Below are 16,648 nucleotides of genomic sequence, written 5' to 3' on the forward strand. Positions count from 1 at the left end.
CAGAGCCCAAAAGCAGATCCAGAAAGAATCTGATGAAGGGAAACTGAAGACAAATTATGGGGAAAAACTGACAAAACTATGATCTGTGACAGAATTTTAATTATGTTAAAATTACTTTTAAAGAAGTTGAGGGACTGTGTCAACATCTGCTTCAGAGATGAGACTGAATCTAAAGAAACGTTGCAGAAAGTAGGATTGAACGTTGACTGACTTATGATTTTAGCTTTTTTTTCCTAAACAGTAATATGGAAAGTAGAAAAACCTCCATATAAAGTTGAAAACTAGAAAGAAATGTAACATTTTATATGATGGTGTGTGCATAAGAACGTCATGAGACCGTCATAAACATGAAGGAGTTTTCATGAATGTCTACGACTGTTGTTTGATAAATAATGACACTTTTAATGCAAAGGTGCACTAAAAGTTGCATTGAAAGCTCATTAAAAGTGTCAACTTTGCGTTAAAAGTGTCATTATTTACCAAATGACACTTCATGACAACAGTTATAGACATTCATAAACACTCCTTCATGTTTGTGACAGAGTTATTATGCACACACCTTAAGTGTTACCAGAACGGTTCTGGATGCATCATTGCATAGGTAAATTTATCTTTCAAACACTAAAAACAAAAAAAAGTACTTTAATTTGCTCTAAAGTTATTTTTCTAGAAAAAAAAAAAGAAATTGCATAGAAAAATTTACATAAATGCTTCAAGCACTTGGTTCAGAATCAGTTGTTTTCCTTTCTTACCTGACCTGTTTTGGATGAATTTTGGCTTTAGTGATGCACCAAAACACTGCAGACCTGGCAGACGGACAACATTTTTAGCCTTCTTTGCTTTTCCAGAAGAGATTACTACAGGAAACGTCCTTGTGCTCAGAGTGGACGTTCGCCTGGAAGGAGCAGCTGATTATATTAAAGTGTTTCCTTCTCTCCTTTAATGGAATTCAACATAATCATTTAATGCTTAGTCTCTGATGTAATTTAATCACTTTGGCAGATCGTCATTGTGCCAGCCAGTTTACTTTACTTTACTTTACTTGGCGACAACCTCAAGCAGTTTCTCTTCTCTACCCTGCACATTAGCAGCGATGCCAGACTTCTTTTTATAAGTTGACCCCATTCCAGCCTCTAGTTTCTTACGTATCGTAGTAGCTAAAATATAGTGTGTCATATTAGCTGTTACCCTTTTAAAGATTTCCAAAATACACCACACCGTTCTGCTTTATCGTGGAAAATCAGCTTGATCTTGCATTGTTTATACTTGCATGCCAGGTAACCTAATCCGCTTGAGGGATCCCGTCACATTGGCGGGCCTAATCCAGTGGATGACCTTGGAGACGGGGTTATATAAATGACTGGCTTGATGTCACGGGGACTAATCACCATAATCTGACCAAATCGTTCACCGAAGTGGAAGGACTACGGCGGAGACGGTGGTCAAACCTACAAAAAATGCATCTTTTCATGCTTTAGTGAAATGAAAAAACGAGGATATAAAATGTAGGAAACGACGTTTCTATAGGGAAAGATTGAGAGCAAGTTTCTCGCCGTGTGAATTTTGTTCTTGGCGCTTTTAGCAGCAATCCTGGTTATCTCACACGTTCTGTCAACTCGGGTAAAGGAACCGATCAGTTTATCACTCAGGCGGTTATTTAAAGCTTTCTATTAGTAGGTCCACTCCAGTGAGTTTGCCTTCTCACGTAGTCAGCACTGACGTGCATTGGATTGCAGCAGTAGTAATTAAGACAAGAAATGTTTGCAAACTAGAACTGCAGCCAAATCGGGGCCAAATCAGGAACATGAATGCTCTTAAAGGGCCGGTTGTGCCAGAATGTGTTGATAAAACCTGATCACAAACTGTTCTAATATCAATGAATTATTAAAATTAAATAATACTGAACATCTTTTCTGTCCCTCCAGGATTGCTTGATTCTTTTTGTGATTTTTTTTTTACAATAAAACTCAAAGTGTTTGTGGGACTAATTTGGGAATATTTGCGATATTTTAGCTTATTTATGATGGAAAATGCAACTTTTTATTACTCGCTGTATAGATCGTAGACTATAATCTGACATCAATTAAGGCTGAGGCAGCTGTTTGGTATAAGTAGGAAAGTTTTTGACAATTTCTGAGACAAATCTGCAACAAACTCCCAATTATGTATTAATGCAAAAAGGTGCAGGGATTTGTTGATTTTGTGTGAATTTTCACAATAATTCTCGAGAAACTGGAGGGACTGGATTGATATAATTTGGCAGTAAACACGTAAAAACTGCATTGATTTGATTGATAACATAATATTTAAACACATTTAATGTTTAGTCTAGAATCTAGAGGGCCACATAAACAGCTGTGGCGGGCTGGATTTGGCCCGCGGACCTCGAGTTTGACACATGTGGCTTACAAGTAGATTTTTTTTTCTCCCTTTCTTTTTCTTTGAAGTAATTATAAATGACCTTTCATTTCAACCGTCCCTTGTAGGGGTTGACCTAAATTCAAAGTCCAAATAAGTGGAAGCTGTAAGAGATGCTGATGAAAATGTCTTCATAAGCAACAAATTCAACTAATTGATTAAATCGATTCATTACATCTGAATTGCCGGTTTCTACGCGTTGTGTAAAAGGTTCGTCAGGGCTGCAGCACAGTTGAATTGTGGGTTGTTTGTGTTTTTGAAAAGCCAAGTCATCACTCGTAAGGCAAAACAATGTTCTCTGCCCTCATAAGACTCGCATGTTTTTTTCCATGAAGTAGGCGGTAAACTAGTTTAAATATGTGAGGAATGCTAAACTGGATATGTGTGTTTATGTGCTATCATGTCAGCATGTTGTTTCTCACCCCTGCCTGTCAAACTAGGTGAAATCAATGAAAAACAAAATGAGGTTCCAGGTTATGACGAGGGACAAAATCTAGGAAGAAAATTATTTTTCACTGCTTTTTGTTCCTGTAAAACCAGAGTTTGAGTTTTATCCAAACAGGATAATTAAGTACAAAATGCATCAGGTGAACAGCAACAGCTGCGTTTCCATTACAAGTGTGTGCAAAAAAATTTTTTTTTTGACATTCTGATAATGTAAAAAATTAAATCCATTAAATAAGAATGCAATTAAAATCATGGATGTCAACACTCACTCTGGAAAACGGCAAGAGGCCACTTGAAACGATCAGTTTCTCTGATTTTACTCTTTATAGGTTGTGTTTGAGTAAAATGAACATTGTTCTTTTATATATGAACTACTGACAAAATGTCTCTGAAATTCCAAGCAAAAACTTTGTAATAGCAGAAAATGAGAAAAGGTCAAAACAGCAACAAAGATGCAGTGCTTTCAGACCTTAAATAAATCAAAGAAAACAAGTTGATATTCATTTAGAAGCAACAAGACTAAAAAAGTGTCTCCATTGCAGTTTTGCACCAATTTCCATATGACTAAACAACTACAATAAACGAGTTTTTGCAAAATTGACATAATCCCATTAAGAAAATTTCTTTCTATAAATCCAATTTAAGCAATTTTATCGTCAAAGGAAATGCAGCTTTAGAATTTAGTAAACATTCATCTCACAGGTTAAACCTGTTTAAGTTGTACATTATTGTCAAAATATTACAGCCTACAGGTTGTGCAGTGTGTTTGTTTTGCAGTAAATGTGCCCAAATGTTTTGTTTAATGAGGCTCATGTGACCTCTAGGAAGCTCAGTATGCAAATAGTTGAGGTGTAAACAGATTACCTGCGACCTGTTAACCCTTTCCCTGCTGAACGTGACAAACAGCCTCACATCTGAATGGCTAATTGGACCATTAAGCTGCTTCTGACTTTATTATTACTGCTTGTTCTAGTTTAAATAAGCAGCTTATCTTCAGAACTGCCAAATGAAAGCAAGGAATAGGTCACCAGCTGGAAGATGTTTTTAACTTTTCTCTTACTATGCTGAAATATTTGCAAGTATCCATTTGTTAGAGAATTGTTTCATAGTTTTAAGTTGGAGAGGCAAATCAAATTAATGGGCAGCGTTCCAATTCTTTTTATGGGGGGAAAAAAGGACTTGAGCTGAAAAACAAATGTCTTGATTTACTTGCTCGTCTGCATTCCAGCTCCCTCAAATGTTCGTGAGAAATAAGAGAATGACAAAAATATTTGAAATCTGCAATCATGTGGGTGAAAGGAGCTTCCTGTGTCGGGCGGCTGAGCCCAGTCTGCGGACCGGTGATGATCTCTGTCAGGCCTCAGAGTAAAACTGCTCCTCTTCCTCATCAGCGCAGGTGTCTTGGTTCATGTGTCCCACTGACAGGAAACCCAGATCGTTGTCCTGAATCAGCTCTGGCTAGGGAATACCTCAGAGTCATTTGAGGTGTTTTGATTTGTTCATTCTGTTCGTTGAAACACGTTGGGATCCTCCCGGAGGAGCTGGCAATGTCCAGGTTTTACTCTTAGAGATCACATTCAGTTTGATGGATCCATTTGCCATCTTTAAAATTCTCATCGAAGAGGAAAAATGATTTTTAGCTATATTATTTTTCATTCAACCTTTATTTAACCAGGATAGCACTTCTTGAGATCTGAAATCAATCAATCAACTTTTATTTGTATAGCACATTTCAGCAACAAGGCTTTTCAACGTGCTTTACATCATAAAAACACAAAGTCATCCAACATAGAATCAACAACAGAAACATTCGATCTAGTCAAGTGTCATCGTTAAATTCTTATGGTGCGTCTGGTTTGCATTCAAAGGCTTTGTGGAGGCACGTATCGAATGTCTAGCGCGGCGAAATTTGAACCGTTGGGAGCATTTTGAGCATTTGAAGCATCGAGAGCGCCCTCGACGCCCTCCACATAGACTTTGAGTGTAAATCAGACGCGCGAAACGCTAGATGTCGAGCAAAATGTCAAGAGTCTGCATTCAAAGTTCACACGTGCCGAACTTGAAGCATTGGAACCGTTTTTGATGTGCGTAACGCTTTTGGAGTGAACGCACCATTAATCGATTATGCTTCAAAGGCAACTCCAAACAGCTGGGTTTACAGTCTGTAATTTAATGAAGTCAGTATTTCAGCAGTTTTGCAGTTTTCTGGAAGTTTGTTCCAGATTTGTGGTGCATAGACGCTGAATACTGCTTCTCCTTGTTTGGTTCTGGGGTTGAAGAGCAGACCGGAACCAGAAGATCTTTAATGTATTGTGGTGCTAAGCCGTTCATTGATTTATAAACTAACATATTTTAAAGTCTATTCTCTGATCTACAGTGTAGAGACTGGAGTGATGAGCGCTATCCTCCTAGTTTTAGTCAGAACGCCAGCAGCAGTGAAAAATCTCTTTTGCAAGAGTTTCCTGACAGCAATATAGTGAAACAGCTGGTTACAAAAACCACAATAAATAAAAACCACCAATTTGAACAGCAGACTTTGTTACTGCTAAACCACTTATAAAACCCTTGAAAGAACAAAAAGAGACCAGCTCTTTCAAATTAATTTCACGCTGAAGCCGGTGGTGCTGCGAAATGAAAAGCCTTTTCTTTTACTGGAGTCGGTGCAGACTCCAGGAACGCTCAATAAAAATAAGTCCTGTGAGCGCAGGTGATTCAGCCCCGTAGGCTCCTGTTGAATAAAGGGAAATCAAGCAGGGAGGAAGTATTCTTAGTAATGCCTTAGAAATAAAAACATGCCAGTGAATCCAATGTCGAATAGAAGGAGAAAACCCACCAACCCAGGAATAAACAATATTCAGTTATTTGTTTCACTGAATGTGGCTGCAGTCCAAGTGATTAAAAATGAATAGAAATGTCTGTGAAAGTCACATGAGTAAACAGAAACAAGGCTTTGTTTGCTCTGTTTGTAACAGCCTGTCTAAGTTGACTGGAGATTTTTTCTGTTTGAGTCTTTTTACATTAATAAAAGCTGAACTTATGTGAAATGTTATGATTTTCCTGCTATGTTCTCTGAAATACTTGATTGGAACATGTGTTTTTCCTTCCTAATGTAACATTTGTAAACATTTTTTACTTTTTACCATTTCCGATAAGACTTATATTCTTGTCACTTACGATTTTTAATTGTATTTTTGCTTTTATGTGATTGTATATTTACGAGAAGTGACTCAAAACTTGTAAGATCATTTATCTATATACTCTGTTGTTCTATTTTATTTTTTTTAATTTTGCCTAAAAGGAAAACTTAAACAAATTAAGCTACCAGCAGCTTCAAGCTGTGAGGCCAACACACTGGAATTGGCGCTCCATGAATTGGGAGAATTTTAGTAAGAATTTGACCCAAAGAAAGTTGGAGTATTTTCAGAACAAAGTGGAATTTGTTTCGTGAAGACTGTAAACTGGAGAAACACTAAGATCATTGTCCATCACAGTCGAGTCCCTATTCTGCAGATTTATAAATGAAGTAAACAGGATCCTCACAAGACGCATTTGAGCTTTTTTCCTACCTGTTCTGCACTTTGAAAATGCCTTACAGTCACAAATCCATCCCAGTGAAATGAAGTCTGTTTTGTTCCGACCCTGAAAAAATACCACCCAGAGTTCAGCTCTGCCAAGATGTCTGACATTTATAATTTACACAGAAGTGTCCGTTGTTAATTGCGTGACCTGCAGTGTGCATAGTTACATAAGACCGCCGACTGATCTGTGTCTATTGGCCTCATCGATCCCTTCGTTGGAAGGCTGCAGCTTCCTGTTGGTGGTAGGTCAGTCGCAGCCAGAAACCAGCAACCCTGCTGCTCGTCACATACGCTCAGGCATTAAATATGAAAAAGTAACTCAATATATGTGTGTTTTAACGTGCAGAAGAAATCCATGCGGACATTTTGAAACGTTTTGCCGTGGTCGATTCTCTTCCCGTATTCGTCTGTGTGTCTCAGCAGGAGGCAGCTAGTTTACTGCAGTGCTGTTACATAAGTCTGCTGACTGGAAGCAGCTGTGTGTGCGTGCATACCAGCTGGCTTCACCCAATCTGAATGCCACCTTATGGCAAGAGAACAGGGGGCAGGAGGAGGGGGAGGATTTAGCACCTTTGCACGGTGATATGAACATTAGTTTGTAATGTCAGCTCCTTTCCCAGTGGACAACTATTAACGCAGTTTCTCTAGTATCTCTAAGCTCGCTTGGTGAACAGAAACTCTTAGCTTGTGATGCATTTTTTTTCTGTTCCTCTTTCAGCATTAATTCAAATATTGATGCAGCGGTTTGCTCTGTAACGCACTTCTGTAATGACAGCCTTGGCTGCTGGTTATATTTGTCTTCATTTACGCAAAGTGTTTCTGCAAAAAGAGAGACTGTGTGTTTGCCCAATGCATGATTGATGGCCGTCTCTTACTGCTGGGAAGTGCTATGACTCACTCCTCTCCTCTCCTTTGGTCTCATTTTCTTTTTTGCACTTTATAATCCCTGACATCATAAATGTTGGTTGAATTTGCTTTTAGCAGTTTTTTTTTTTTGTGCCATTACATCACAAGATTTTACCGGGATGAACGATGCTGTGCTTTGAGCTGTGAGCTCAATATTTACGAGGCCTATAAAGTGTCTCTGCTCTCTTGTAGAAACAGTTCAATGAGCTTGGATTCAAACTTGGAATAATTATTCATTTATCCACAGATGAAGCTGAAAATAATGTAACTTCTAAATTGAAATCCAAGATGAAACGAGGAAGATGTTTTTGTGGTTTGCCTTAAAAATCATTTGTATTCTCATTGGACAATAAAAAACAGAAGTTTATACATATATAAAAAAAATAAATACATACAAAAAATAAAAGGGGAGTTATGGGAAAATACAACATTAAAGGTTGATGAGGATGTGAACGGAGATGTTCACGCTGCGCTTCCAGATATTGCGTTAGCAGCCATCTTGTTTGGCTCGTCACGTCTCTCTTCGAAATGTTGGATGGTTGTTTGTAGAAACGGCAATTTACAGTTAAACTTTGCGGCACTAATCTAGTGCCAAACGGAAAAATCTAAAACTAAAACCTGGAAGAAATTGTTTGCGAATAGCCAAATGTCCAGATCCGTCTGTGTGAAGCAAATGGCCTGGAACAAGGGGCTGGTTCTCAAATTCAAAATCAAATGAAAAAAGACTTTATTAATCCCAAAGGGAAATGAAATGTTGTTGTAACTCATTAATTCAGATTCTTCAAAGAGTTATTGAAGATCGTGTTGGCTGTTGGTAGGAAAGATCCTGTGCAGCGGTTCCATCTACCAAGCTGGGAATAAAGCAAACACTGAGTTAATCTAATTTGTGAAACAATCCAATCAGCATATGGTAAACAAAAACAAAATGTTGTCGTCATGTTCAGTTGGATTGTAAAATCCAACTTGCAAAGTGTTTCCTTTGCCACTATTTATCTGAAATTTCTTCCAAATGATTGGGAGTGTTTCCGTGTATATATCCTCTTTAAAAGGTTTTTGAGTTGATGCAGAAAAACATTTAAATATATGCTCTTTTTTTTTTTTTTTTTTTTTACCACAGCTGTGCCAAATGTCAGTTTACTTTTAGAAAAGAAGCACTATTACAGCATTCAGACCCGAACCCATCCATTCTCACTTATCCACGACTAGGATGCGAGAAGGAAGCTTTGACCCAGTTACACTCTCCAGCTAATTTTGGGGGGATCCCAGTTTTCCCACCTGAACCGACTCCTTTTGATGCGTCGAAGCAACGACTCCACTTTGAGCTCCGCTCTGACTTCCCTCCGCTGGAACAGGAAGCTCTGTTTGAAAACTTTGTATCCAGGAGAAATGTTGTTAAGATAATCTGAACTATCTTTTTTTTTTTTTTTTTTTAAAGGTCTAAAGCTAAACAGAGCTGTAAATCAAAACATTAGTTTAAAAGCTGTAAAATATTGACCTAACCCTTATCTTCATTTTACCTCAGCTTAACATAAAACTTTTTGCATGTGAGTTTATTTCTACACTGCAAAAGCACAAAATGTTACAAAGTGTTTTTATTTTGTTCCTACACTTTAAATGAGATAAAACTAACTTAAAAGTAACATTTCTGCTAGATGCAGGAGCTTGTTTTAAAACGATCGTTCCTTGATGATGATTAAAAGATATTAGTAACTCTGGCAGATTATTTCCCTCATTATTTCCAGACCATTTTCCCTGTTATAAGGGAAATAATCCGAGTGTGGAACTAAAACTTTTTCATCAATATTAGGGAATTATTTACTTTAAATAAGCTGAAAGCTACTTTTCCAAGTTGGTTTTGTGTTATTTCAAGTGTGCTTGTATTTGCACTAGAGACCAAAAATATTTATAAGATTTTGTGGTTTTGCAGTGTTCACAAATATACCAACGGTAGTTCTGATCATCATCATGATATTACTGCTTCTGTCACTGAATTTATTACAGATTAATATCAAATAATGCAGCTAAACAACGTTCAGCGAGATTTTGAATTATAAATGTCTAATTGTGTTTACAATAAATATTAAGATGTTACCCGTCTCTAATTGGGCTTGGTTTTAATTTTAAGCACCAAGAATATGGCTTCTCCGTTCATTTCAGATGCTAACAACACGTCAATATCAATATTTTATTGCCCTATTACTCCGTCTGTTCACATTGTGTTTATTCAAAAAATTACACCTGCTTCCTTTTTTTTTCTTGTCCTCTCCGCCTCTCTTTCTCACTTTCCTCCTTCCTTCCTGCCCACTTTCTCCCATCTCGAACTCTGACCCACTCTCCCTTTCACACCATTTCTCTGGCTCTTTTCGGCACGGCTGTCATTTTCCCTGAAGTTTTCTCACGCCAGCGCAGGATATGAAGGGATTGTTTTGTGTTTATGGGAGAATGGACAGGAAGGGAAGAGGCTAAAGTAGGGAAGAAAACGAGGAGACAAAGGAAAGAAGGAGAGATTGTTGAATTTGAGTTTGATGGTGGGGATTCCTGCTCGGAGGAGGGAGAGTTTTCTGATCCAGACAAGCTTGAGGGATGAGAAATTACATGCTTCCTTCTTGATGCATAATTATAATTTGCTCACCATTTAATTAAAATGACCATAAATACATATTTAGCTCCTTTTCAAATAAAAGTCAAGCCTCTCATCTAATGAGTTTTCTTAGATGTTCACAGTAGAGGTGATGCTGATGCTGATGATGATGATGAGCACATACGAACTCCCTATTTTTGTTTTGCTGTTTCTTCCTCCCAGTTTGCTTTTCTGATGAATCAATAACTCAGTTTCTTTCCTGGTCATTCTCTGAATCAAAATGTCCTGAAACTGAACGCATTCGCTCATGAACTCCAGTCCGTCTCTCCCTGCAAACGCAGAATCAAAGTGACAGAAATGTCGAGATGTTTCACCCTTAATCTGTTGACCTGCAGAGATAATTGACAGCTGTCATCAGTAATTAACTGGGAATCATTTGTTTTCAGTTGTAATCGTCTCCAGCCTTACATTTCGCTCTCTTGTGGTGTGTTTACTGATCAGAAAAATATTGTAGTTTTCAACTGGCTTGTCAGGATCAGTTTTGCTTAAATCAGAGGCTGATATCTTTTTTTTTTTAATGTAATCTTTTTTTTTGGATGTTGTCTGTTTTTTCAACTGAATTAGGGCTAATTTTGCACCGCTGGATCCAAAAATGACATCCATTTTTCTCAATCAGGTCAAGTTTTTATTCTGATTTGATTCAGAGAATCCAATCTTCTGACTAAATTGATGACATTTTTGTGAGATTATCAGTTTGTTTCTGTTTGTTTCTCATCCAAAAAAGCTTTTAGGAGGACAAAAAATTGTTTTCTAACTGTATTAATTAAATGATACAAACTTTGATTTCTGTAAATTGAGTAATAAACCCTGATAAGGGTTTAAATTGAACATTACGTCTTCATTGTGCAAAATTAAGGGCATGAACTTCCATTTCTTTGACCACCTCATCTGCTCAGCAACAGCAGAGTTATCTCTCATCAGAGTCCGACAACAATCAGTCATCATGTCTGCATCCCAAACTAATGTGTAGCTTAGTTCAGAAAGTTGTCCTAATTGCGCAAAACCAATGTGATTTCTGGATGCTGCACATCAGAATGACCCTAAAACCTCAGACAATTTTTTTTGGCCACTGACCAGTGTTTTATATTTACACCCAGACTAAACTGAGTTGTGACCTGCAGGTCACACATGAAGCAGAAAGTTTGATTAAGCGAACGTTATCAGCATCTTCTGAAAATATTGGGGGAAAAAAATAAATAAATTGTTGTAGTGTTTGTTCCAGTTAATTTTGAATGAACTTAATTCACAATATGAGACGATACACAACAGAAGAAGCTGCGCTCAAATAACAAAACATGTAAGATGTGTGGCTGTCTCGGCCCACAGCGACGTCTGCGCACGTGTTCAACAATATGACCAACTGTTATCAATGTGTGTGTGTGTGTGTGTGTGTGTGTGTGTGTGTGTTTTCATCCTTCTGGTTTATGCATGCAAAATAACTTGCATGAGCTAAGTTGTTAATGCTACGTCCTTTGTATACAAGTAAATTAATGTGGTACTCTAATCTCTACTCCAACTAAAAGAAACAACACTCTTTCTACAATTTGAAAACAAATGGAAGTTGTTAGTTTTTTTTGTTTTGTTTTCTGTAGTGTTGGACAGACGTGAAGAAAAACACATAGAACCTGTGCAGATGCTGATAAATGGTCACTTTGTACTCCAACAGCTGCACCATTATTTTTGCTGTGTTCATGGAGGAAATGTGCATAATAAAAAAAGGGCTTGATGATAGAGGAGGCAGTTGTTGTTTTTCTCACAATCAGTGAATCATATAAACTGTTTCATTCAGACTCTCCATTCTTCCGACTCCGTCTTTCGCATTTCCTCCTCTTCTCACCTTCATCCTGACTCTCTCCACCCTCCCTTTTCTGCACCGTTTGATGTCAGTCCTTTCTCACACTCCTTCTCTCCGTTTCCTCCTGGGCCTCTGGGTTTTTTTTCTTTTTTTTTTGCACTTGTTTCTTTTTCTAAAATACTTCCTGCGTTTTGATACTCTCACTATTGTTCCTCGTGCACGTGTGTGTTTGCACATACAGTACCAGAACTGTGTGGGAACTGAGTTTTCTACTTGTTGGGAACAGAGACATGTCTTTATTTACTACATTTTGTCTGTTTTTTTTTTGTTTTGTTTTTTTTGTATTGTGTGGGAACTGTTTACTAGAAACTGTTTCCTGTTTTGATGTTGACAAACCGATTCTTATCTGTTGTTTTGTCCCATACTTTTATGGGATCGCTGATTTTGTTGATGTGTGTGTTGTGTGTATTTTTAAGTTAAATACAGAAACAAACCTGGAGATAAAAAGTCTAAAAAAGCCCCTCGACAGGAAACACTTTGTAAATGGCGCGGCCTTATTAGGTGATGGAGACTCTGTGGTGACAGAGTTCCCAGGACTGTGTCACTACAAGCGGCAGAGGTTGAGTCCAGTTTGCAAAGGCAGAGGTCAACATTTGTAAAGGACAATGGGAACATGACCTGTGTTATCTTAAATTAGGGCAAATGTCTCTCTACTGCATGATTCTGGCTGTCTGTGCAGGACTGTAAATGCAAAACTGTTTTATTTTATGTGCATCTTAATGCTTAGGAATACTAGCTTCTTAAATGTGACACCGTGGCTTTAATAAGCTACTGTTAGATGATTTATCTCAGAAAATGGAAGGCCTTCAGGGTTGCAGCTCCTCCTTCTGGTAGTTTAAGAAAATGGCAGCTAAAATCTATCTTTAATCTAGATCACGTGTCAAACCAAATCCGGCCCGCCACAGCTTTTAATGCGGCCCTATAGATTCTAGACCAAACTCTAAATTTGCTTAAATATTATGTTGTCACTCAAATCAGTGCAGTTTTTATCTGTTTACTGACAAATGATATCAATCAGTCCCTCCAGTTTCTTGAGAATTATTGTGGAAATTCACTCAAAATCAACAAATTGCACTAATAATTGGGAGTTTGTTGCAGATTTTTCTCAAAAATGTTAAAAACTTTCTTACTTGTGCTAAACAGCTGCCTCAGCTGTAATATATGTCAGATTATAGTCCATGATCTATACAGCGAGTAATAAAAGTCGCATTTACCGACATAAATAAGCACAAATATCACAAATATTTCCAAACACTTTGATTTTTATTGCAAAAAACAAAATCACAAAAAGAATCATAAAATCCTGGAGGGACTAAAAAGATGTTCAATAATATTTCATTATAAGAATTCATTGATATTTTACCAGTTCGTGATCAGGTTTTATCAATGCATTCTGGTGCAACTGGCCCTTTAAGAGCATTAATGATCTTGATTTGGCCCAAAACAAAAACGAGTTTGACACCGTTTTCGTGTCTCGAGGAATGAGGTAAAACTGGCACAGCTGGATCTAAACCTAAAATTGCTCTCCCCAATACGTATAAGATCGCATTAGCACTGCGACACAGCAAGCTGCCACAAGAAGCTAGAAAAGCAGAAGTATAAAACCCTCAGAAATTTTCAAAATATAACCCAAAGCAAAAAGGAAGCTCTACTGACAAATCTAATTTTCCATTTCAGTTACATGTGTTTTAAAAAAAAGTATTAACACACAAACTAAACCAAATTATAATAAATGAGTTTGTTTAACTTGCAGATCTCGTCTTTTTAAATAACATCACTCGTCCTTGTCTTCCAAAATAACTCCTTCAATCACCACCACTGATAGATGAGGGCTTAGGAAGTAGCAGAAATGTTTCTTTGCTGATATTCAGAGGCATTGACAGCATGTTTGTCTTTCCATACGTTTGAAAGCCTAACATTGACGCTGGGAAGTTAGAGCATATTAATAATCTGAGCTGATGACAAATAAGGTCAGATTTAATTTACTCTCCTTTTCCTTTGGGAATTTTACACAATCAACATTCATCTTATTAAAGCTTCTCCAGACTTTGCGAACGTCTCCTAAAGTTGATCTTTGTAATTTGGTTGTTTTTCACCTGAACATGGCAGCATCTTGTGCAGCATGTTCTTATAAGAAATTTAAAAAAGTTAACAACAACAATCTGACTCACAATCTGAATGTTAAGTTTTTAGTTAAAGTAGTCAAGTATTGTACTGAGAATAAGTGACAAAAAATAAGAAAAAAAAATAATAAAATAAACTTTAAAAGAATTATTGATCAATACCATTTTCAGATTTTCAGCAAATCGCTCATTGGAAATCACACTGATGTTGCTAAAACACTGTGTTTTTATTTAATATTTTATGGGCATTCAGCTAAAGGAAATGGAACAAAAAGCAAGCAAAGTCAAAATACACAAAATGTTAAAATATACAGAATCAAGTAACAATTTAATGCCTTTCTTTCAAAGGCTGCATTTGTAATGGTTGAGAAAAAAACAACAAAAACATTTTTCAGATGTATTTTTAATGATGGAGTTTAAAAATCCTACTGGGACTTGTTGAGTCATTTGCCCTCATTGTGATAATTCAGTCTGGAATGAATCCTCCGCCTTTGCCTCATCTGAAAATGTTACTAAGGTTAACAAAACAGAAACAAATATGTTGCTATTCATGTCACTAAAAATTGTAGCCAATCAAGTGCATCTTGATAAGCAGATTAATCACACAGTGTCATACGTTTGTCCTAAGTTTTTTTTTTTTTTAACTTTATTTTGATAGTCATGGCATACATTTGTGGTTAAAAAAAAATAAAAAATACATATAATTTTTTATTTTTTTAAAACGACTGCTTTCAGATGAGAATGGTTTTTGCATTTCAAAGGAAATTTAAAATCCCAGAGTTGGGATGCAGAGCAGTAAAGTTGCAGCTGAGTTCATAATAATGTCTTGTAGATGGAGATGGATAGAACAGAAATAAACTCTTGAAATATATCAAACTGTATAAGTTTTATTCCTAAACTGAGTTACTGACTGATTTTCCTGCTGTGAATGTTTCCATATAACATCCAGTGAATAAGCACTTTCATCTTGTCACATCTGGTGTTAAATTGTTAGATTTATTTGGTTTATTTGTATTCTTTGGTTTTAAAATGTAAACCTCAACACTTATTTCTTACAAAAAGCGCCTTCTGCCCCCTGCTGGTCAAAGCAGGAAAACAAAACCAACCGTTGTCTGCTTGTCCGTCTGCAGGTCTTCCGGAGCAGTACTACAGCCTGACCTGGTTTCTCAGCCCGGTTCTGGGCCTCATGTTCACGCCGCTGATCGGCTCGGCCAGCGACCGCTGCACTCTGCGCTGGGGCCGGAGGAGGCCGTTCATCCTGGCCCTCTGCATAGGAGCCCTGATCGGAGTGGCGCTGTTTCTGAACGGGTCGTTGATAGGTGAGCACACCGTTGTTGTAAAACGGAGGAATTCTCTTAAAATATATGTTTTTTTCTTAAAGGATGCTAAAAAAAAAAAAAACCTAAAAAAATAAATGTGTTTTAAAGTTAAATGAGCAGTTGATTTTGATATTAATGTTTTCACTTTTGAAGATCATTTACTATTTGTCATATGTGCCCTAGAAAGTCAGCAGTCTTGTTTTAGGAAACTTTTGTTCTTTTTTTCAAATGCTTTATTTATTTGATTACAAAAAAAGTGTTAAAAATTAAGGAAATTCAAACTGCATGATCCCAAAAAAAACATTTTAATGATCAAAAATATATAGTATAAAAAATGAATAAAAAATATTTTTTAAAATGTAACCAGCTGATTTTATTACAGTTTTTTTTGCAGGTTTTTGTTCTGAATTGTTTTTTTTAATTTATTTTGATGAAAAATCAGAGAAATGGGTAAAAATCTAAACATAATAATAATAGTAATTAAACATGGCAATTGTTATTATTAGACTGGCATTTTTAAACTTACTTTTTGCACATTTTATTATAATACGATTTATCAGCAATGGTTGTGAAGCATTCATTAGATATTCTAATGATCAATAGAAAAAAGTTTAATGTTTTCCAGAGTCCTAAAATTAAGTTTTATTGCCCAAATCAAGGGTACTTTTTGTGGTGACTGAAGTAAAAAGTTAATTAATTAAATAGTAACTTTATCCAAATAGCAGCAAATAATTCTTTATTGTATCTTTTCATAAGCAGAGATGGTAACAACATTTACAATAGTTAATTCTGATATTTTCAGAAGAGCACCAATATTTCCAAATTCTTCATATTGCTCCCTTTTGCCTTCCTGTTATCTATTGAAAGTCTTGTTCTCACTTACAGTTTAAATCAAGCTCAAACATGTCTCAGTTTCTCATAGAAATTAGTTTTCTCTTAAAAACCTTTTTATCCTTTTGTCCTTCACCTTATTGGTGCAGAAACTTTAAGTCTGTGTGTCCACACATTTATTTACGTTTCCACCCAGTAGATCTATTTAGATCTACTGCCTTTTATTCTTTTCTGAAAGTTGCCATTTAGGTCAAAGCAGGGAACAGGGGGGCAAGAAACTGAGTCTGATTGTGAAAGAGCCGTATCAGCAGAGTTGGCATGGGAAAAACCAGTAACCCTGTGTGAGAAATGACTGCCAAAAGAGAGGGAGAGTATGTGTGTATGTGGTTGTAAATAAATATAAATGTGTGAAAAGCAGCAGGTGACGTGGGAAAACCCGTAGTAACCTGTCCAGGATTGTGGTCGTGTGTGTGTGTGTGTGTGTGTGTGTGTGTGTGTGTGTGTGTGTGTGTGTGTGTGTGTGTGTGTGT

At 36.7% G+C, this 16,648-nt stretch overlaps 1 protein-coding gene across 2 annotated transcripts in view; it reads left to right on the forward strand.

The window, feature by feature from the left end:
* Positions 1-16,648, forward strand: part of slc45a4a (solute carrier family 45 member 4a) — a 50,051-nt gene that overhangs the window by 22,803 nt on the left and 10,600 nt on the right. For both annotated transcript variants that reach the window (XM_007564886.2, XM_016677931.1), the window contains exon 4: positions 15,099-15,287. In XM_007564886.2, coding sequence (XP_007564948.1) covers positions 15,099-15,287 — 189 coding nt within the window. The remainder of the gene's footprint in view (positions 1-15,098; positions 15,288-16,648) is intronic.

The sequence above is a fragment of the Poecilia formosa genome, unplaced genomic scaffold (assembly GCF_000485575.1).
Source record: "Poecilia formosa unplaced genomic scaffold, Poecilia_formosa-5.1.2 Scaffold169, whole genome shotgun sequence".
NCBI classification, from domain to species: domain Eukaryota; kingdom Metazoa; phylum Chordata; class Actinopteri; order Cyprinodontiformes; family Poeciliidae; genus Poecilia; species Poecilia formosa.